The 23,567-nt window shown below is 33.0% G+C and overlaps 1 protein-coding gene across 4 annotated transcripts in view; it reads right to left on the reverse strand.

Moving 5' to 3' along the window:
• Positions 1-23,567, reverse strand: part of LOC127717736 (uncharacterized) — a 154,804-nt gene that overhangs the window by 108,566 nt on the left and 22,671 nt on the right. For all 4 annotated transcript variants that reach the window (XM_052223505.1, XM_052223506.1, XM_052223504.1 and 1 more), the window contains exons 3-19: positions 20,020-20,107; positions 15,979-16,207; positions 15,295-15,438; positions 14,070-14,195; positions 12,655-12,724; positions 11,315-11,436; positions 10,063-10,179; positions 8,921-9,136; positions 8,546-8,692; positions 8,080-8,251; positions 7,239-7,517; positions 6,182-6,313; positions 5,451-5,635; positions 4,350-4,586; positions 2,719-2,826; positions 1,910-2,107; positions 1,111-1,317 (exon numbers count right to left, since the gene is read on the reverse strand). In XM_052223505.1, the coding sequence (XP_052079465.1) occupies positions 1,111-1,317; positions 1,910-2,107; positions 2,719-2,826; positions 4,350-4,586; positions 5,451-5,635; positions 6,182-6,313; positions 7,239-7,517; positions 8,080-8,251; positions 8,546-8,692; positions 8,921-9,136; positions 10,063-10,179; positions 11,315-11,436; positions 12,655-12,724; positions 14,070-14,195; positions 15,295-15,438; positions 15,979-16,207; positions 20,020-20,107 (2,777 nt within the window). The remainder of the gene's footprint in view (positions 1-1,110; positions 1,318-1,909; positions 2,108-2,718; positions 2,827-4,349; positions 4,587-5,450; positions 5,636-6,181; positions 6,314-7,238; positions 7,518-8,079; positions 8,252-8,545; positions 8,693-8,920; positions 9,137-10,062; positions 10,180-11,314; positions 11,437-12,654; positions 12,725-14,069; positions 14,196-15,294; positions 15,439-15,978; positions 16,208-20,019; positions 20,108-23,567) is intronic.

Raw genomic sequence — 23,567 nt, forward strand, 5'->3', positions numbered from 1 at the left:
GCATAAAGGCAACACAAATAGAATATTTAGTTAAACTAGTATACATAAAAAGTATTATGAAACTTGGCCATACAAAATTTATCCACTTTGCACAATTTTTTAAATCTGTGTGTACATGAGGCAGGCTTTCATTTTTAACCTTGGACAGAAGTTATTTTGCAAAAATCTTAAACTTGGACCATCAAAACTATTTTCAACTTTTATTCTCCTTTTTTTTTAATAAGGGTTTTTACTAGATTGGTGTTGACAAGAAGTACTTGCCAGAGAGAGAAGGGGGTTTACTTGAATAGCATTTTCAGACAGTGCATCTATCAATACTTGTATAACATTCGGTAATTATATTCATTTATTTTCCATTCATTGGTAATTAAAGGCAACAGTAGTATACTGCTGTTCGAAACTCATAAATTGATAGAGATAAAAACAAATCCGGGTTACAAACTAAAACTGAGGGAAACGCGTCAAATATAAGAAGAGAACAACGACACAACAATAACACAACATTAAAATGTAACACACACAGAAACGAACTATAATATAACAATGGCCATTTTCCTGACTTGGTACAGGACATTTTAAGAAAAAAATGGTGGGTTGAACCTGGTTTTGTGGCATGCCAAACCTCCCGCTTTTATGGCAACGTCAAACACAACACCAAAACGACAACATCACATGACAGGACCACAATACAAATAAATGGGAGAACATATAGGACAAAGAAACACACGAATAATAGCTAGCAGAAGGTACTAGGCTTAAAATTCAATACGCCAGACGTGCGTCTCGTCCACACAAGACTAACCAGTGACGCTCAGATAAAAAAGTTTGAAAGCCAAAACAAGTACAAAGCTGAAGAGCACTGAGGACCAAAACTTCCAAAAAGTTGCGCCTAACACAGCCAGGATTTTCTGCCTGGGACAAGAACATCCTTATTATTTAGAATAATTTATAATTTTGCAAACAGTAAATATTATAAAATGATTATATAATAGATATACATGATAAAACCAAAGTGGGGACTAACTACAGAATAAAAACGGATACATTACATAAAACAACTTAATCCAACATATAAAAATACACAGCCGAGTTAGCTAAGTCAGTTCTTACCATGCTTGCATGCCATTGTTGATGCTGTTTGGTTGATTTCAGGACAGGCAAAGCCTTTTTCACATGCTTTACAGTTGAGTGGGTGACCAGTATGTTCTGTTGGATTGTAGGTTCCTGGCTCACAAGGGATTGGTGAAGTCCTAGGTTCTGACTGGGTTCCTGCTGGACAGTAAAATCCAGCTGGACATGCAATACATTCACTGGCGTCTAAAAAAAAAAGTCAAACATTTTTACATTGCGTAAAGACCACATCAATTTCCTCAATGTTCTATTAAACATTTTTCACTGTTTTTCAGAACATTTTTACTCCTGGTTATTTGTTTGGTTCGCTTCTGAGACACCTTTTACCATTTTTTTTTTGCAATATAAATTTTTGCAAAATGCTTTTCATTTATTTAATGGATTTCATATTGATTTTACAAAGATGAGTTATTCCTTTCAAAATATCAATTAAAATTTTCTGTCCATTTTGCTTATTTCCTTGTATTATCGCTACTGGTAACATCAATGGTCACATCAAAAGAGTAAATTAGATAATATCTCTTCATATATTGGCATGCAATCTATGTAGACGTGTTGACTGACGATGACTCTGTATTTATACAAAAATATGTATGCAGAGTCCATTAAAAGTAGTATTGGTATATGTGGGAGTGTCTATAAATTCTATTTTTTTTTGCGCCATAAAATTAATAAAAGTATTAACTAATTGGAAAGCCTAGATCATATGAAGTGTAAATATATTGTAATTGTAAACATAAAGATGGTCTATTTGCATACAAATGCCTTAATGACTTACTTTTATATCCAATATCAGGTCCATAAGTTCCAATGGGACATGCATTCTGGAATCCTGATGCTTGATTTCCAACACAATAAAATCCGGCGGGACAATCTATGCCATCTGTAGTGGATCCTTGTTGACAATACTTAGCTTCAGGACATGGTTTACACAGGGAAACACTGGTGGCATTGGTTTCATCAAGGTAGGTTCCACCTGTAATAGGTATGTTATAGTATCAATGTATTGGTAGTTCCTGCATACATATAAAATTCAGATATGATTGAAATCTTTTTATACTTGCAAAAATTGTGAGGGATAGGTTTTGCAAAAATAAATTATATTCTAATTGCATTACTGTAAGTTCAGAAATCATTGCTTGCATTTATTATTGCGACTTTTGAAGAATGGACAGAAATGCGAGATTAATTATTGCGATTTCAGGTAAATCTAGATACAGATATATTATATATTATTGTGATACTCACCCATTCACATTATCCGCAAGAATAAAAACCTCGCAATAATTTCAAAATTTACAGTATTTAAAATAACCAATCCTTGAAATTGCAATACATAATTTCACATATATAAAAAATATGTGAGAAGAAATCTGCAGTTCAATAATGTTTTACATATTTCTGCTTCATATAGTATGACTAATGTGACAGACTATCTATACACTTTTTTACCTTTCTGAGCATAAAACAAGGATATGAACTAAACTTAACACCCTCTATCCTCTCCTCCCCAAAAAAAAGAAACAAACAAAAAAACAAAAATTGATTATAGTTATTTCACCTGGTTTATCTCCCCTTGTACCTTACCTGGACATGGGTACTGTACACTAAGTGTGGTCCCAGATAAGCAGTAGTGACCAACAGGACAGGGATAATTATTGTAGTCCACTTCTCCAGGTCCTTGGCAGTAGTATCCTATGATATACAAATATTATATATGAAATATAGCAATAAACAGCTGCGCCATGAGCGCATGATACGCCCGTCGTCTTGTGTGTGAATTTTTATGCAATAAGCATAAATAGTTTCTGACATACGGCGTGACATGCGAAAACCCCCCTTTTTTTTTTACAAAAAACTCAATATCTATAAAATAAAATTTTGAATCAAAACCAAAAAGTATACAGATCTTTAGATTAATATAACTAAGAAGTGTGTAAAATTTTAAGCAATAATCATAAATCGTTTTTGAGATACGGCGCGACATGTGAAAACACCCCTTTTAAAAAAAAAAATCAATATCTCAAAAATAAAATTTTGAATCAAAACCAAAAAGTATACAGATCTTTAGATTAATATATTTAAGAAGTGTGTAAATTTTAAGCAATAATCATAAATCATTTTTGAGATATGGCGCGACATGTGAAAAACCCCTCCCCCTTTTTTTACAAAATACTCAATAACTCAAAAATAAAATTTTGAATCAAAACCAAAAAGTATACAGATCTTAAGTTTAATATAACTAAGAAGTGTGTAAAGTTTTAAGCAATAATCATAAACTGTTTTTGAGATACGGCGCGACATGTGAAAAACCCCTCCCCCTTTTTAACAAAATACTCAATAACTCAAAAATAAAATTTTGAATCATCACCAAAAAGTATACAGATCTTAAGATTAGTATAACTAAGAAGTGTGTACAGTTTTAAGCAATAATCATAAATTTTTTTTGAGATACGGCGCGACATGTGAAAAAAAAACACACACCTGTTTTAGTTACTAAGTCCCGTAACTCAAAAAGTTTTAATCTTATTTTCACCAAAAAGTATACAGATTGTTTGGCCATCATAAGAAACAACTATCTTAAGTTTCATGAAATTTGGATAAGTCATTCTCAAGTTACGGTGCGACATGTTTACGCCGGACAGACAGACGGACAGACAGACGGACGGACGCCGGACATTTGTATAACATAATACGTCCCGTCAAAAATTTGACGGGCGTATAAAAATAGAAAGAATTTGGTTGTTGAGTAGAAAAGTAAATATGATATGGATGAAAATTACTATTACGTTTTTTATAAGATTAAGCCTATTATCTAACTCAGCACTCAATCACATAACCACCATAGCTGATCTAGATTAAACATTATGTTTGATTCATTGTTTAAAACATAGGTGTATCTTTCCAGACATACAGCATCAATACATTCTAATAAACAGAGATCAATGTCCATGAGATAGCAACCAAAAACTGTAACTAAAAAAAAATCTTTTCAGTTTTATTTTATGTATGTGTGTTGTTGGATTTCTTTTTCATTGAAAAACATCAGAAACAGCTTTTACTAAATCTGTTTTTCCCTGTCACTTGTGAAAAATTATCTCTTAACAATAAATGTGAATAAACTGGTTGGCAAACAATAGACAAGAATATTACCTGGTCAGATATAGGGCAAAAAAATTAGAACTTTTAAACAGGCATATAAAGGAAAGGTTGCTTACCTGGTGGGCAAGCTACACAAGCACTTGCATCTACAGATCCATTATATTGGTTATAAAGTCCTGGTTCACAGCGGTAAAAGTTCTTCCCATCACACCACCCTCCGGCTGGACACAGGCCATCAGCTGGTGATGGACTGGTTGATCCCATAGCACATTGGTACCCTTCATCACAATTAGAACAGGCAGTGGATCCACCATTAGAATACGTTCCTGGAGGACATTCGGATCTTCTTGAATCTAAAATCAAACATGGTTTACTTTTATAAATTTTTACTTGGATGGAGAGTTGTCTCATTGGCACTCATACCACATCTTCTTATATCTATAAACTGAAATAATTATTCGTTTTGCATTTATACCATAATATATGTTGTTTACAAAACCTGCAATCATTTTTTAATTTAACATATAAACTATTAATGGAGTATTTAGATTAATGTAGATACTGTCATTACTTTCTCTATGGGAACTAAATAATTGTGGCTTCATTATTATTTGTGGAGTACTTATTTTCAGAGTTCAACAAAACAACAAGTTTCACTCACTAGGAAATTAAATAAAATCATTTTAAAAGTACTGTGGAATCATATATTTTCGTGGGTATCAATTTTCGTGGATTGAGGAAAACTGGCATTTTCGTGGATATTTGATTTCGTGGTTTTGTCAATCTCTGCATACAAGGCTTATAGAAAATTTGTAATTCGTTGAATATTTGTATTCGTGGTTCAGCTGTATCCACGAAAACCACAAAAATTGGTATCCAAGAATAATAATGAATCCACAGTAAGTTTACGTGTATCTATTAATTTTTTATCATTAAATAGTTGATTTTTTTTATCTTTTTTATCTTTTTCTGTTCATCAAATCACAATGGCTGCCTTTCGAACACTTTAAAGTACAAAAGTTCTAAATTTTCCTATTAGAATACAAATACTACTATCATGCCATGCTCTATGCTCATTTTAACATGGTAGGCATTATATTTGTCAACATTTTACACCTCAATAATGCTTGGTATAAAGATATTGACAAATATAATGCCTACCCATGTTAAAATGAGCATGATAGAATTATTTCTTAACTAGACAAACAATCACTTACATTCAGGTTCAGGACAATAATAGCCAGCTTCACATCCGGTACAGTTTGTTGATCCAGCAGCACTGTAAAATCCTGGTTGGCAGACTGTTTGGCCCTTTGTTGTGTGTGGACAATAATAACCTTCATCACAAAGAGTACATTCTTTCTGGTTGCCAAGGGAATAGTAACCGGCATCACAGTCTTTACTGTAAAAAATATACATTAGAATAAATTAAATCACTATTTAACACATATTTATCAATGTTTGCTTAACGTTCAAGAGTAATCTAAAATTCTGTTAGTACAAAATAATATTATGGTGTAGTATTTAATTCTTTTTAAATCAAAAAGATATTGCATCCACACATTGAAGTTAATGGTTGTAAGTGCATTTCTTTCCTGTGAGAGATTGTGTACCTACACACATTATTTTCTAGTATACAGTAGTATTCATGCCTGTAGGATATTGCAGGACATTGTGTACAAACAGTCTGAATGGCCAATAATTGTAAATGTGTGTCTCATAAGCCAACTCAATGGCTGGGTATTGATTGTTTAAATGTATACTTTTATTATGTTATTGTATAATGTACAATCAATATGTGACACACTAATAAAATAAAATTTTATATAATAATTTACAAACAGTCTGAATGACCAATAATTGAGGCCATGTGGCTCCTTTATTTTTGCCCATGGACAACATGTGAACTCTTTAATTGGTTAATGATGGAGGTCACATGACTACTTACATAGTAGAATTTGTGTCTACATCTGGACATTCTTTTCCTATTGGACATTGTGTACAGACTGTCTGATTATCTAACGAGTAAGTTCCTGGGTCACATGTAACTTCAACATCTTGACTTGTTGTTGGGCACGCCCTGTAAAAATAATGTGAACAGTTGAACATTTGAGTGTTGATCTGTGACTTTGGTATTATCTTAATATCATCAACTATCATATAACTTTAATTGAATAATTCATTGTTATTGCAAATCATAGTTTTATGATTGTTTATTCCTGTGCAGTTGCAAATTTTATACTATAAATTAAAAATAAATGGAGAATGTGTCTATGGGCCACAGATGCCCCTTCTTGTAAATATGCATGAGTCAACTTCCACATACAGATGCAGGATTCACGTAGTTAAAACCGTTTTGTGATTATAAGCATTGTTTATAAGTTTCATAACATTTGGTTGAGGCAAACTAAAGTTAGAGAACAGAAACGAAAAATTCAGCAATTTTTATGTTTATAAAGGGGCATAACTCATGAACAGTAAAAGTGACGCAACCCAATTTTCAAACTTGATCTGTGTTTTGTGGTAATAAGCATTGTGTATAAGTTTTATAACATTTGGTTGAGGCAAATTAAAGTTAGAGAACAGAAACCAATTTTGGGGATGTACAAGGGCAACACTTAATGCATTTATCACTGATAGGCAGACAAATACACAACTAATTGATAAATTACAGAAAATGCTATATACTAGTATTGTGATAAAATATTGTAAGTATAAATCAATGCAATACTAATCGAGTCCTATTTCTGAATATTGGAACTTTTTTGAAAATTTAAGAATTTACAGTTTATAATTTCTATCATTTTATTCCACAAAATAATTATAATCATGTGCATTGCAATCTCATTAAAGGTTAAAATGATCAGTTATAATAGATCCACTACAAAATAAAAGTGCAACAAATATTCTAATTTAATATCAAAGTTGTTTGAAATGGATTTGAAAAGACAACTTATGGTCAGTAAGTTTCCTATACAATAACATGAACAACTTCTATAACATACTTTCCAGCAGGACATGGTGTACAAGATGTTGCCTTGACCAGCGAATATGTCCCTGGTGGACATTCATCAGTTTGTGTTGTTGTTGTGGATGGACAAGCATGACCAGCAGGACAATCGGTACAGACAGTCTGCCCTGCGGTAGAGTAGGTTCCTGCTAAACAATCTTCTATTCCTGTACCATCTTTGTTTGGACATATTTTACCAGCTTCACATACAGTACAACTTGTTGAATTGATTGCGGAGTATTGACCATCCGGACAGGGTATCTCTACACTTGACCTGCAAAAATAATAAATTACTGATTGATTTTTGTCTTTTGACGTTCTCATAACATGACTGAACTGAAACATGAATCAACATGTACTGACTGATGGTTTATAAATTTGGTACAGTCTAAAGATTAGACAAGATACATTTACAAATCTACTGTTGCGTGATGCTTCACCAGATATCCCCCCTCCCAATAGTAATGCAGTGGTTGTAACTAGCAGAACAGAAACTCCTGAGTCCTGAGCCTTATGGTGTACGCAGGTTCACCCCAATTTTTTGTGGGATCAGTATTGCTCAATCACAAGTTTTCTGTGTGGTGTTTTTTGAACTGTTTTTGTAATTGGCTTCCTGTATTATATCCTTTGGCCATGGTGTTGTTCAACCTTCTTCAAAATTGTGGTCTCTGATTGTCCCTTTGTGATCTTCATACTTTCTTTAATAGAAAAATCTATAAAGAGTTGATATGTACCAATTTTGTTGGGCATGGGATAATACTCCTTTAATGTCACCATCAATATGCAAACTTCTGCTTTTTAAAGTGAAGTGATCATTATTACATTGAGATACTTACGAAACACTAAAACAGTAAGATCCTGCTGTACATGGAGTACAAGCCATATCTCCAGCAACAGAGTGCCATCCGGCAGCACATTGTTTATTTTGGGATGCATCAGCGGTATCTGGACATTCATAACCAGCTGGACACTGGACACATTCTGTGGCTCCTGGACTACTGAGATATCCTGTAAAAAAAAAGATAATTTTGTTTACTCAGTTGATGAATCAATGACCACTGTCATGAACTGTATTTTCTGTACATGATTTTCTGATAATAATGAGGATAATCAGTAATCTATAAAAAAGTTAAAAAAAAAAAAACAAAGAAAAAAGATATGTCTTCACAATTTGGTTGAGAGAGATATATTGTCAAATGCTACAAATTAAACATCAGAAAATACTGAATAACTGAAAACAATTTCCACACTATACACTCCAAAATGGAAAACTTGAACTGATTTTTTGGTCAATCAACCTACCTGCACTGCAAGCTATTGGATTAGATGTTGTTACTGGACAATAAGAACCTCCAGGACAGGTCGTACAATTTGACGAAGAGCCAGCCAGATTATATTCTCCTGTATCACAAGCATTTGGTGTTGTTGATTTGTCAAGTACTTCATATCCTATAAGAAAAAATAGAAAATTGTTTTCCAAACTAATCTCACATAACCTCAAAATTTAAAGCTTGATCTGTGAAAATTAAGTGGAGCTAGAAATTAAAGGTTTGGGCTAAAATTCAATGGGTGGAGTAGCATCAAAGTCAAATAGCCTGTGTGATCCCTGCAATATTTTCAATGATTTTAGAGTTTGACGAAAGTATTTATAAATCCGATGATCAATGTTAAACCTACCAGCATCTGCTGCTGTACAACTGGTTTGTAATCCAAGTGAGTATGTCCCAGCAGCACAATCTGTAGACTGAGTTTTATCTGAACATTCCTTCCCGGGTTCACATGCAGTACATGTGGCTTGACCAGCGGGAGCATAAAATCCATCAGGGCAATCTGTTTCAGCAGCAGCTTCATCAGGGCAGTACTTCCCAGCAGTACAAGTGGTACAGACCATTGCTGTAAACAGAACAATATAAAATGTAATTTTTAATTGAATAATAATGTAATGTTCTGTAACTAGCTATATATAGGGGAATTGATTTCACGTTTCAAGCTTTAACATGTAAACTATGCAAAAGTTTCGAAGTCAATGGACCATGACAATAATTGGAAATAATATGTGCCAATGCTTATACAACTGCATACCAAATATCATTGCTTTCTTATTAGTGGTTCCCCTTAAACTGACCTAATTACAAACTTAAATATTTAAACCAAGCAATTGTTTTAAAGTCAATAGACCATGACTGAGGGAGGGAAGCCAAATAATCCCCATGGAAATGAAACGTCCTAATGTTTATACAACAGTATATCAAATATCATTGATTTATCTTTAGTGGTTCCTCTTAAACTGACCTAATCTCAAAATTATTGATGCTGCTGCTGCTGATGATGACACAGCTGCCAACAACACTGCCTAAGTCTAGCTTTATTGGAAACATTTTTTATTTTCTCTTCTAACAATTTTTGACCTTGGCTTTGAAATGTTTTGCACTTTAGAATACCAAGAAAGGTTTTTTAAGTAGAACATTCCATGAAAGCATTGAAGTAGAGCATACCATGAAATCATCTGTATTTTAGCATACCATGAAAGCTTTTGAACTTGACCAATTTTGAACTTAAGCATACTATGAACCATTTTGAACTTGAGCATACCATCAGAAGATTACCAGTATGTGTTATGCAAAATAAAAGAAGAATGGGTCTGAGGACATGAATGCCCCGCTCAAGCTATCCATGTAATTAGGATGAACGGAAAGATGGAAGGATGGAAAGACAGAAAGATCGAAGCACTGACGGTCAAGGGTAACACTTAATGATCCCGTCGCCTACGGCGGAGTCATAAAAAAATTGAGATTGTGTGTGTATATATTCCTACTTACAAGCAGCAGCACTGTACTCTCCCAGTGCACATTTAACTGGTACTGATGCAGCTGTGTCACATTTATATCCTGCTGGACAATCTGTACAGGACATTGCTCCTGCTGCTGAATACTGATCTGAAAAGGGAGATAACATATATAGAATTTAATATCTGGAAATTTCAATTTACTGCAGGAAAAGCCTAGGGTGTTTTTGTTTTAGATGATGACAAAAATGAAATGGTGTTTAAACTCCAGTGGCAATGATACAACTTTAATATCAGGTAAAAAAGATGTTAATGTGATTTAAAATGAACTGTGATTTTTACTGGAAGGACACGCTGAGTCAGATATTTTACCTATCAAGATATCAATGTAAACCTGTGACTCTGAGCTGAATCGTTGCCCTTACTCCAAAATGATTCTTGTTTAGGGGAGAAACAAAAATTACTAGATTTCAAAGTCATTGGTTTGAGAGGTATTTTCTGTAGAAAATGTGCCATCACCTTGCCTAATAATGTTCTATGTCATTTAATACCAAAACATTTGTCAACTTTAAAGCATTTTTTGTTTATGTCAGGTTTTTTGCAGACTCTATTGAATTATTCACAGTTTTGTCATGATTTGTTTTGGTTAGCACTCAATGCAACATACACACAATGCTAACAAGAGTTGTAAGTTACCAAGGCTTGTGTATTTTCAGGCTTGAAACTGTATCCAGAAATTATTGCTGTGTTTTTGCGACAGGTATCAGGTAAGCAATAACAAAAACTCACATTCAGAATTTCAGTAGTAATTTTCCTTCACAAAATTGTTGCAATCACATTTATAGTTAAATCTTGCATTTTCACCAGTAGCATTTATTCACATAATAAATGCATGCATTAATTTCTGAATTTACAGTATATATCGTATGAACATTTGTCTACTGTAAATTCAGAAATTATTGCGAGGTTTTTATTATTGTGAATAATGCGACTGGATCAGTATCGCAATAATAAGAACATGCATTCTGATATCTGATATATATATATCTTTATGCAGATATTTCGTAAATCGCAATAATTAATCTCGCATTTTTGTCAATTCTTCAAAAATTGCAATAATAAGTGCATGCAATAATTTCTGAATATACAGTATTGTGAAAGACCAGTATGTTGCCTTCTAAATGTCTTTTCTAAAATTCCCTGGGGGTTCCCTCTTAATGGTGCATACCTCACATCTCTTTTCTTTAAATGTAATAAATAAACGTAATAAATTAATAAATGCTCACTTGCAGGGCAAAGTACAGCAGCGGCTGTTGTTGTGGCACAATAACTTCCTGCAGGACATGTAGTACATGCAGCATCTCCTTGAAGTGCATATTCTCCTGGGTTACAATCTACTGGGGTATTTCTGTAAGTAAATCAATTACTGAAATGAAAATCTTTACTTTGATAGTTTTATTTCGTTAAATTAATGCACTGTCCACACACCAGAAAATTATAAAATCCATAAGAAAAGATCTAACAGAAATGAATTAAAATATTTACCTAACTCGTCATCAATTGTGACCCGCAGGGCTTCCAAAAAATATTTGAACCAGCAGGACATTTTTTTTGGTCTCATCCCGATTTTAATCCCTTAAGACTACGTAACAAAAGGCAACCATAGTAATCAGTTGAGCAACATATAAATTATGATTGACACAAAAACGATATTAAATTGATTTTTATATAAATTTGATGTTCTTGCATTAACTGTTAAATTGACAGTGCACCAATCAAAGTGTGCAACATCAGCGTACTAATATCTGCCTTAGACTCTTTATTTGTGCAAAATTACTTCACTTTCGGTTTTAAAAAATACATTTTCATAATACCGGATGTTGACTTGACAATGGTAAAAATGGACCAGAGACAGATACGTAGAATACCTGTACGTTTACAAAGCACAATTGAGTTTAAGTAGCTCTTTTCCCGTTATTTCTTCAGGAAAATACTCGAAATGAACATTAGATAAAGGTATCAATGATATTTTTAGCATTTTTGAAAATTCGCATGAATACCTAAATCTCACACCTGCGCACGAGTGTACTAGTTCAAACAACGTGGTTCTGACGATTTTTCCCTTAAAACCTTTATTACTACCTTTTTAAATTGTCATCAAATCATATTTATATTCGTTTTCTGATAATCTAAATCTTGTTGACTAAAATCATAAGATGCAAACCACTGATATTTAAGAAAATAACTTTTAATAGATCGATCAATGTCCGGTACAAAATAGTTTACCTGTCGTCTGAACACTTCAACAGGTAAATTTCAGCTGTCAGAGAACTATTTAACCTTGATGGTAATGAGAATGTATTAAAGTAGGGTTTGTTTTGATAGTAATTTTTCATCATGTCACTTTTATGACCGGAAATGTGTGGCTGTTTAAGACAAAAGGTCAGGTCAAAAAGATCGCAAAAACTTAAAATTTTTTTCTGAACTATGTTAAAATGTCCGTTTCAGCCTCGGCACAACAAGTCATTATATAATTTACCAGACTTGTCCGGACAATTCAACCATTTTGGAAGCCCTGCCCTGTGGTAACCAGGCCAAGAAAAGGTAAAAGATTATATATTCTTACGTTGGATTTGTGCATGCTTTACCAGCAGGACATGGTTCACATATCGCCTGGGTGGTACTCGCTACTTCATCTGCAAAGAGAAAAATATTCAAATTAAAACATAAGTAAAATCGGTGATGTATCCCTTTGCTAAAACTTTTAAATATAAGTTAAAATCAAGAAGCCTCAAGAATTTTTTTTTACTTTCTGAGGGTTTTGCTGGTAGATTGTTTCTTTTTGAAATAATTCTTTATAAACTAAAAAAAAATTCAAAGATTTATTTTCTCTTTGCACAATAAATGGTCTGGATTTTCTGATAATTTATGATGCAAAAAAGCATAACAGCGAATAATTATTAACAAATAATTGATCTAGCAATAGACAACTTTCACAATGCTAATGTAATACTGTGGATTCATTTATTTTCGTGGGTATCAATTTTCGTGGATAGAGAAAAAAAGACGTTTCGTGGTAAACGTAAATTCGTGGATCGCTGATTACAAAAAAAACAAAAAAAAACAGATACGTAATTCGTGCATTTCTTTTTGATTTTGAAGATCATATAACCTCCTTGGTTTGATCAATAATAAAACAAACAAAAAAGAAGGAATTCATTGAAAGAGTTTTGAATTATCAAAATCCTCGCTTGGTCATTCTAGGTTAAAGTGTTCATTGAAAACTTCTATTACAATAATGGACAGAGACAACTAATTATTGTTTGTTTTACAATTTATAGATTCTTTTCGTAATTTTATAAGGCATTCAAAATTCTATGATTGAAAACTCAGTTCCCTAATCACGATATAATAAACAGTCATATAAGTAAAAGGTGTGAAAATAAAATGTTCCTGTCATAAACAATATTACCTACGGGCATTATCCCCGTACTTAATCCTATTGATTTTTAATCACCAGTAAACCAAACTATGACACGGTAATTAACAACTTGCAGTTATTTTCCATGAACAGTTTTAATCAAATTTTAATAATTATCACTGATATTCGATATATTAATTGTTGATTTAATTAGAATACTTGTATCTTCTTTCAATAAAAACAAGTGTTATGTTACAATGTTTATCGCTAGTCAACCCTATACTAGAACTGCATGACATAACCGGAAATAAACATCCGACTCCATACACATTTCTCGGGATTATTCTTCGTTGAATTCTTAAATTCGTGGTTTGCTGTGACCCACGAAACCCACGAAAATTGGTATACCACGAATAAATGAATCAACAGTAATGTCACAGTAAGAACTGATTGTTCAATGCATCATTTATGCCAATTGACCTTATGTCAACCGATGTAACTCATTCATAAAAACCAACTACAGATTGGTCTATACATCCAGGGCCAATGTATGGGTCTCTTGACCATCCAGGATTAGTGTATAAGTATCTTGACTAAGGGAGATAACAAGGAATACATACTGTTAGCACATAGTGTACATGTGGAAGATCCCGCTGCAGCCACATAGCCAGGATCACAATCTGTTGGTGTTGATGTGGCATTCTCACATTTTTTTCCTTCTGGGCATGTGTCACAAGTACTAGATCCTGAAAGAAAATAAAGAAACCTTTAGTGAGCAATATGGGATATTTCTAAAAGGCACCCTCCAAAAAGAATGCTCTCGCATTTAAGATTTTTCTGATAATCACACAAGTTGAAATCTTCATTAAAATTCAAAGAGGATCTGACAAAAAATAAAGAGCCATGCCATGAGCGCATGATATGCCCAGCCAACTGGACAATTTTCGACCATTTTTCAACTAATGAAGTTCCATAACTCTGCAATGTCATATCAGAAATTTATAAAAAAACAAAAGGGAGGTCATTTCAAAAGATATAAACAAGTCACTAAAGTTTCATGATAACTGCTAAAAGCATTTTTGAGTTATTGTCAGAAATACTGAAAATCCCCCCTTTTTTATGAATAATGTCCAAATACTTCAAAACTCAAAATCAGAAATTTTAAAAGAATCGGAAGGGAACTTATGTCAAAATATATAAACAATTCAACAAAGTTTCATGAAAATTGTTCAAAGCATTTTTGAGTTATAGTCAGAAAAGTGGAAAAATACCGCATTTTTTATTAAAAACAGAACTCGGAAACATAAAATCTAAACTTTATATAAATCGAAAGGGAGATTACATCAATAGATATAAACAATTTACCAAAGTTTCATAAAATTTGGTGAAAGCGTTTTTGAGTTACTGTCTGACATGTTGAGGACGGATGGACGGACAGACAGCGGTATACCATAATATGTCCCGTCAACAGGCTTATAATAAAGGAGCTAGCATGGCAACAACAGAGTGATGACAGACAGATGGTACAAAAACATTATACCTCCCTTACTTCATATTGCATGGGTTATCATAAAAAAAGATTATCAGTAATAAAATTGAGAATGGTAATGGGAAATGCAAGAATGGGAAAAAATCTGTATAATCTGTATAATAAAAAAAATTGCAATATTTTTTAAGTAATGGCATAAAATCAAAAGTAACAAATTTTCCTCAAACTTTGCTTTGACTGGTGGAGGATCATACAACTTTACAGAAATTTACTTCTAAATGTTTTCAATGATCAAGCTGCAACCTTTGTTTTCATTGAAATAGTTATATGAATCTGTTTCTCAGTCGAATAGTTACCTGTTGAGCCTATATATGTTCCAGGGGCACAGGCTGAGCATGCCCCATCACCAGCATTGCTATAGAAACCTGCAGGACAGGCAACTGCTGCTCCTTGATTTGGACAACGGTGACCTGCTGGACACTGGGAACATGACTGTTGATCTATATAACAAAGAAACAAAAACATACTTAATGCAATTTAATTTCAAACTTGAAAAATGATAGCTTTCAAAGAAAAATTGCCTTTAATAGACCATATTTGAACAAACGTATCTTTCTGCTTATCTATCCAATGTGATCCTTTTGTTTTTCCAATGCAGTTTATGCCCTAAAAAGCCTTTTTTAGATACTGTAAATTCAGAAATTATTGCGTGCATTTATTATTGCGATTTTGTCATTTTAGACTAAAATGCGATTTTAATGTTTGCGATATTGAGAAAAATCCTGTTTAATTCATATAAAAAAGTTTCAAAATGCGAGTTTGAATTATTGCGATTAAAACCCTGTCGCATTTTTCGCAATAATAAAAACATCGCAATAATTTCTGAATTTACAGTAAGCTCCCAGTTTTCTGTATATATATTATAGCACCTCACCCTTTTCAAATACAAGCTCTAACACTGCCAAGGAATTTTCTTTATATCAGACTCCCTGTGAAAGATATCATCTAAGAAATTAAAGGAGTAGAATTTGTATACTTACTTGAGCTGGCTGTATGTTCTCCTGCTGCACAAGCTCTTGGTCCTTCATCTGTTGCTACACAGTAACTTCCTATTGGACAATCTGTACAGCTGTCCTCTCCTCCTAAAGAATAAGTCCCAGCAGCACAGGAAGTGGGGGTACCTGTACCTGCTGATGGACAGTATTTGCCTTTTGGACAAGAGATGCATGCGGTGGCACCTGCACTACTGTATTCTCCAGCTGCACAATTCTATGGGTTACAAAAAACATTTCTAAAAATCACCATAGCATGTAGTGACAAAATAAATACCAAGTAAATTTTAAAATATGTTCACCCAGTACTGTCAATTCAGAATTTTTTGCATGCATTGATTTTAACAATTGAAGAACAATGGAAAAAATGTCAGATTAACTTTTACGATTTAGGGAAATACAGCATACAAATAATGCTATTGAATTTTTATATTTTATATTTGTGAAACCTATCTCTGGCAATTTTTTTCAATAGTACAAAAAACATTGCAAAAATTTCTGAATTTACAGTGATTTAAAAAAAAATTAAGAAAACAAAGCTCAGCTTTTAAATTAATAGTTCTTCCTGCCAAATATACAGTGAAACTATTGTTGTCAAAATTTATAGAGGACCAATTATAAATGTTTTAGTTATCCAGTCTTTCTGAAGGTCATAAGCTGACCTCTAGATGTTGACTTTTGGATTTGTTGCTTACACTATTGTTAATCTCCATATCTTTTTTTAATTCAGACTTGGAATAGATTAGGAAGCAACTTTAAGTAGCTTGGTACTCAGTTTTGTGTGTTGCCTGTTAGCTGGTTTTTTTTATTCACATGGATTCTCAGTGCAGAGATAAAGACTATCCTGAACTAAGTTGGAAATAAAATGCTTCGCTGGGCGCAGCTTGATACGACCGCAGAGGTCGAACCCTGAACAGTTGGGGCAAGTATGGACACAACATTTAAGCTTGATACAGCTCTGAATTTGGATTGTGATTAAATATTTGACACAGCATAGGTTTCTGACACAGAAAGAATGTGGTCTAAGAACTTTTAAGAATTTTTTTTAATTTACCTATTATGGTCCAATGTCCAAAATCAAAATACATGGTTAGATTCAGCATATCAAAGAACCCCATATATTCAATTTTTGTTGAAATCAAACAAAGTTTAATTTTGGACCCCAACTTGGACAAACTTGAAAACTGGTCCCATAATCAAAAATCTAAACACATGTTTAGATTCAGCATATCAAAGTACCCCAAGAATTCAATTTTTGTTAAAATCAAACTAAGTTTAATTTTGGACCCTTTGGACCTAAATGTAGACCAATTTAAAAAACGGGACCCAAAATTAAAAATCTAAAAACACGGTTAGATTTGGCATATCAAAGAACCCCAATAGTTCAATTTTTGATGAAATCAAACAAAGTTTAGTTTTGGACCCTTTTAACCTCAATATGAACCAATTTGATAGCGGGCCCACAAATAAAAAATCTAAATACATGGTAAGATTCAGCATATCAAAGAACCCCATATATTCAATTTTTGTTGAAATCAAACAAAGTTTAATTTTGGACCCCAATTTGGACCAACTTGAAAACTGGGCCAAAAATCTAAAATCTAAATACATGTTTAGATTCAGCATATCAAAGAACCTCATATATTCAATTTTTGTTGAAATCAAACAAAGTTTAATTTTGGACCCCAACTTGGACCAACTTGAAAACTGGGCCCATAATCAAAAATCTAAACACATGTTTAGATTCAGCATATCAAAGAACCCCAAGAATTCAATTTTTGTTAAAATCAAACTAAGTTTAATTTTGGACCCTTTGGACCTTAATGTAGACCAATTTAAACACGGGACCCAAAATTAAAAATCTAAATACACGGTTAGATTTGGCATATCAAAGAACCCCAATAATTCAATTTTTGATGAAATCAAACAAAGTTTAATTTTGGACCCTTTTGACCTCAATATGAACCAATTTGATAGCGGGTCCACAAATAAAAAATCTAAATACATGGTTAGATTCAGCATATCAAAGAACCCCAAGAATTCAATTTTTGATGAAATCAAACAAAGTTTAATTTTGGACCCTTTTGACCTCAATGTGGACAAAGTTGATAACGGGGCCCAAAAATCAAAAATCTAAATACATGGTTAGATTCAGCATATCAAAGAACCCCATATATTCAATTTTTGTTGAAATCAAACAAAGTTTAATTTTGGACCCCGATTTGGACTAACTTGAAAACTGGGCCCATAATCAAAAATCTAAATACATGTTTAGATTCAGCATATCAAAGAACCCTAAAAATTCAATTTTTGTTAAAATCAAACTAAGTTTAATTTTGGACCCTTTTGACCTTAATGTAGACCAATTTGAAAACGGAACCAAAAATTAAGAATCTAAATACATGGTTAGATTCGGCATATCAAAGAACCCCAATAATTCAATTTTTGATGAAATCAAACAAAGTTAAATTTTGGACCCTTTGGACCTCAATGTGGACCAATTTAAAAACGGGGCCCAAAATCCAAAAACTTAATACACGGTTAGATTCAGCATATTAAAGAACCCCAAGAATTCAAGAATAAAACCCCATTGAAATTGATCAAGAAATAAGCAATTTATACGAAGTATCTTCTTTTGCACAATACTGTGCAATTGAATATTTCTTGCTATTGTGCAATACTGTACAATTGACAATTTCTTGCTATTGCGCAATATTGTGCTATTGGATATTTCTTGCTATTGCGCAATACTGTGCAATTGAAGATTTCTTGCTATTGCGCAATACTGTGCAATTGAAGATTTCTTGCTATTGTGCAATACTGTGCAATTGAAAATTTCTTGCTATTGCACAATACTTATTATATAATAATTTACACATCCTGTTTGGTGTGTATCTCCTACCATATCATTATTATTTGCTTTTAAATATTAATCAGAAATAACCAACTTAAAATGGAAAATTTTAAAAGAAAAAAAAAAGGAAAAAAAGAAAAAAAAAGAAAAGAAAAAAATCCCCCCCCCAAATTTTTTGAACCCCCTTATGATTCATCACCCCCAAACTCAATCCCAGCCTTCCCTTTGTGGTATGGTACCTTGCAGTACAATTTCAGAGAGATCCATACACTTGAACACAAGTTATTGTCTGGAAACTAGAAAAATGCTTATTTTTGGCCCCTTTTTGGCCCCCTATTCCTAAACGTTTCGGGCAATTACCCACAAACTCAATTCCAGCTTTCCCTTTGTGATATGGAACCTTGTAGTACAATTTCAGAAATATCCAAACACTTACACACAAGTTATTGTCATGAAACTAGAAAAATGCTTGTTTTTTGCCCCTTTTTTGGCCCCTAATTCCTAAAATTTTGAGGCAATTACCCCCAAAATCAATTACAGCCTCCCTTTGTGATATGGAACCTTGTGGTACAATGTCAGAGAGATCCATACACTTACACACAAGTTATTGTCTGGAAGTTACAAAAATGCTTATTTTTGGCCCCTTTTTGGCCCCTAATTCCTTAACTGTTGGTACCATAACCCCCAAAATCAATCCCAACCTTCCTTTCGTGGTATTGAACCTTATGGTAAAATTTCATGGAGATCCATTCACTTAAACTAAAGTTAGAGTGCGAAAACCAATGTGTCTTCGGACAACGCTGGACGACGACGACGACAAAGACGCCAACGTCATACCAATATACGACCAAAAAATTTTCAATTTTTGCGGTCGTATAAAAAGGAGCTAATAATATTAATGCAGTGGACTCATTTTCATTCTTTGAGTACACACTTTTGTGAATTTCAAGGGTATAGATATATCAATAATTTAAATATTCATGGAAGTATACATTTCCAAAAGTCTAGTAAGCTATGGCATAACAACAAAATCAATAATCCCTGAAAATACAATTTTTTCCTCAATCCTTAAACATTAGTACTCACAAAAATAAAAAAATAATAAATCCACAGTAGTAGAGGCAACTGAGAATAAATTTCCATATGGTTTATCAGGGGTTAAAACATGTACTTACTAAACAGTCAGATGAAGCTGATTTGCTAGGATCAGGATTGTACGTCCCAGCGGTGCAAATGGTCTTTGTACTGGATCCTCCTGGACAGCTGAAAAAATATAAATATTTGAATTATACTACTGATTATCACTATCATACAGGTCTTTAGCACTTTTATTTGAAGAATAAAACAACAGACATGTTATTGACACTTTATTGGAAGTATAACAGCATAAAGTCCTCAGAAACGGATCCAACTAGAGATCTTAAAAAAATAAGATGGCTGGGTAGATGGATGTTTACATCCCACAATAAATCTTGACTAAAACAAGAATGCACATGTTGTTGTGCTAGGCATACACACACTTGTAATTCAAAGTACCGGTATCAGTAAACTAGCAAGTGGCCGACAGACAAAAAGTGTCAATACATTCACGACAATTCAACTCATCTCTGTTCAAGCTGCTGACCAAATATGAACCCATTCTTAAAGTACATTCTGAGAAAAGTGTGTAAATATTTATTGGAAGATTAAACATACAAAGAGTAGTGTTATACAAATGATGATATAATTTTAGAGTAATAAAAAAAACAAGAGTGCACACGCTGAAATGTCTCGCCTTCTTTACTAATCATTGATATTATGTTGATAGTCCTAAATATAAAGCTTTATTACAACTGTCACATAAACTTAACATTAACCAAGTAAACTAAACATTGACCAATGAACCATGAAAATGAGGTCAAGGTCAGATGAACCATGCTAGGCAGGCATGTACAGCTAACAATTCTTCCATACAACAAATATAGCTGACCTATTGCTTATAGTTTAAGAAAAACAGACCAAAACACAAAAACTTAACACTGAGCAATGAACCTTGAAAATGAGGTCAAGGTCAAATAAAACCTGCGTGACTGACATATAGATCATAAAATATTTCCATACACCAAATATAGTTGAACTATTGCATATAGTATTAGAAAAATAGACCAAAACTCAAAAACTTAACTTTGACCACTGAACCATGAAAATGAGGTCAAGGTCAGGTGACATCTGCCAGCTAGATATGTACACCTTACAATTATTCCATACACCAAATATAGTAGACCTATTGCATACAGTATAAGAAAAACAGACCTAAACACAAAAACTTTACAATAACCACTGAACCATGAAAATGAGGTCAAGGTCAGATGACACCTGCCAGTTGGACATGTACACCTTACAGTCCTTCCATACACCAAATATACTAGACCTATTGCTTACAGTATCTGAGATATGGACTTGACCACCAAAACTTAACCTTGTTCACTGATCCATGAAATGAGGTCGAGGTCAAGTGAAAACTGTCTGACAGGCATGAGGACCTTGCAAGGTACGCACATACCAAATATAGTTATCCTATTACTTATAATAAGAGAGAATTTAACATTACAAAAAATCTTAACTTTTTTTTCAAGTAGTCACTGAACCATGAAAATGAGGTCAAGGACATTGGACATGTGACTGACGGAAACTTCGTAACATGAGGCATCCATATACAAAGTATGAAGCATCCAGGTCTTCCACCTTCTAAAATATAAAGCTTTTAAGAAGTTAGCTAACGCCGCCACCGCCGGATCACTATCCCTATGTCGAGCTTTCTGCGACAAAAGTCGCTGGCACGACAAAAAATCAACAAGTGTACAAGTAGACATGTGTCCCTGTGCTTGCAGTGTATGACCTTACATTGTGCAGCTACGGGTAGTTAGCTTGAGGCAGGGCTATTTCATTGTCTCAATGACAATCATACCAAATCTTTTTATTTCTATTTGTCTACTCCAAGTGGACAAACTTCTGAATTCAAACAGAAGTAGAAAATACCTTATTTCAAATTGTAATCTACTAATCTTACACTTGGTGCAAAAAAATAACAGACTAAATGTTCAAATTACCTAAGTACTGAACATACAACAGAAAAAGGCAAGTTCTAAATAGGCATTGGATAGACTATCCAGTACCTAATTAGAACTTGCCTTTTTCTGTTGTATATGTTCAGTATAAGTCCGGTCAAAATAAACAATATTGACAGAAACATATCACTTTAATATACATGTACATTAATAGTTGTATGCCCTCTACTCCATGTCCTCAGTGCTATATTCATTTTTATGTTCAATATATCATAGTAATTTCTTTTGCATTTAGAGTGTTCATTGCCAGTGGTATCACCATCCCTCACTATGAATTATCATGGTGTGTCTCTTAACTGTTCTATAAACCTTATAGAACTTGATATCTGCCATTGTTTGAGATTATCTTAGGATTTACATTTGGTACATGTATGTACCAACTATGTTACTTTTTCTCATTCTTGATGTGATAAATAATTTATTTGTAAAAGACTTAAGGATGTTCGCTACTCTTGTTTCAAAATAACAAGCTTTTTAAAAGACTGTTCTAAAATGATAGTATATAAATTGAGGAACTAAAAATGCAGAAAAGAATGAAGGGTCCGTGTGCTTGTTTTCGAGATAAAAGCCATTGAAAATTTGGCGGGAAATGATTCTCTCTAGACTTTTCATACTTTTAACATTGGCCGCTTTTTTGTTTCAAAAACTATGAAAAAATAACAAGGATTTTATAAGATTTTCAAATATTGCTTTTAAAACTATATGTAATAAAATAAGGAAAAGAAAAGTAGGGAATAGTGGACAAATTTTTTTTATGGCAAAACATGGATAAAACCAGAGGATTCTGAAAATCTGGCAAAAATTCAAAAACCAGAGGAGCGAACATCCTTAAAGTATAATCTCGTCAGTATATATAGAACTTGATTTATTGTAAATTTCATATTGTTTACCGCTAGATATTAACGGTTATAAATTGTTGACGATTTCTATATATCATGTGAGAGACAATCTACCTTTAATAGGTTCTACATACAAATATTGCAGATTTTATGATGTAGTTAAACCTATTTACCCTTTAATGTTTACTGTAAAATCAAATTTGTCAAAAAATTTCAAGTTTTGCTTGGTTACTTGTATAAGGATCAACAAACACAGAAAGGGTTATAATACTGATTTTTTTTTTTTCCTTTTAAAAGAAAAAAAAATCTAAAATACTTCCCATATTTAAAACAGTTATGTAAGTAAAAACATTAAAGAAGACATCCTCTTTTCATTTATTGGTTTATTATTGAATTATGCCACTTTTGTATTTCTTTTATTACTACTTGTGGAACACTTTGTAACTGTTGCATAAATGAGGGTCTGACTGAATGGGGTTTACAGGATAGAGAATAATAATGGGTAAAAATAATAAAGAATACAGAAAAATGGCTTAAAAATGAAATAGAGACCTCCCATCAAGACTTAGCCCACATAAGTACTGTATCCAGGATTACATTGTAAAGACATGTACTAGTTTCACAAAAAAAATGATTAAAATGGATCATAAGTCAATCTGAATTATAAACAATCAGGAGTAGTTTTTATGGTAAAATTTTTCATGAAAACGGCGACTGGTTTTTCATAATCTCCATTGTTCATAATCATTTACAATTTTTATGGTACAATAAATGTCT

Source organism: Mytilus californianus, unplaced genomic scaffold (assembly GCF_021869535.1).
Source record: "Mytilus californianus isolate M0D057914Y unplaced genomic scaffold, xbMytCali1.0.p SCAF_10, whole genome shotgun sequence".
Classification (NCBI taxonomy): Eukaryota; Metazoa; Mollusca; class Bivalvia; order Mytilida; family Mytilidae; genus Mytilus; species Mytilus californianus.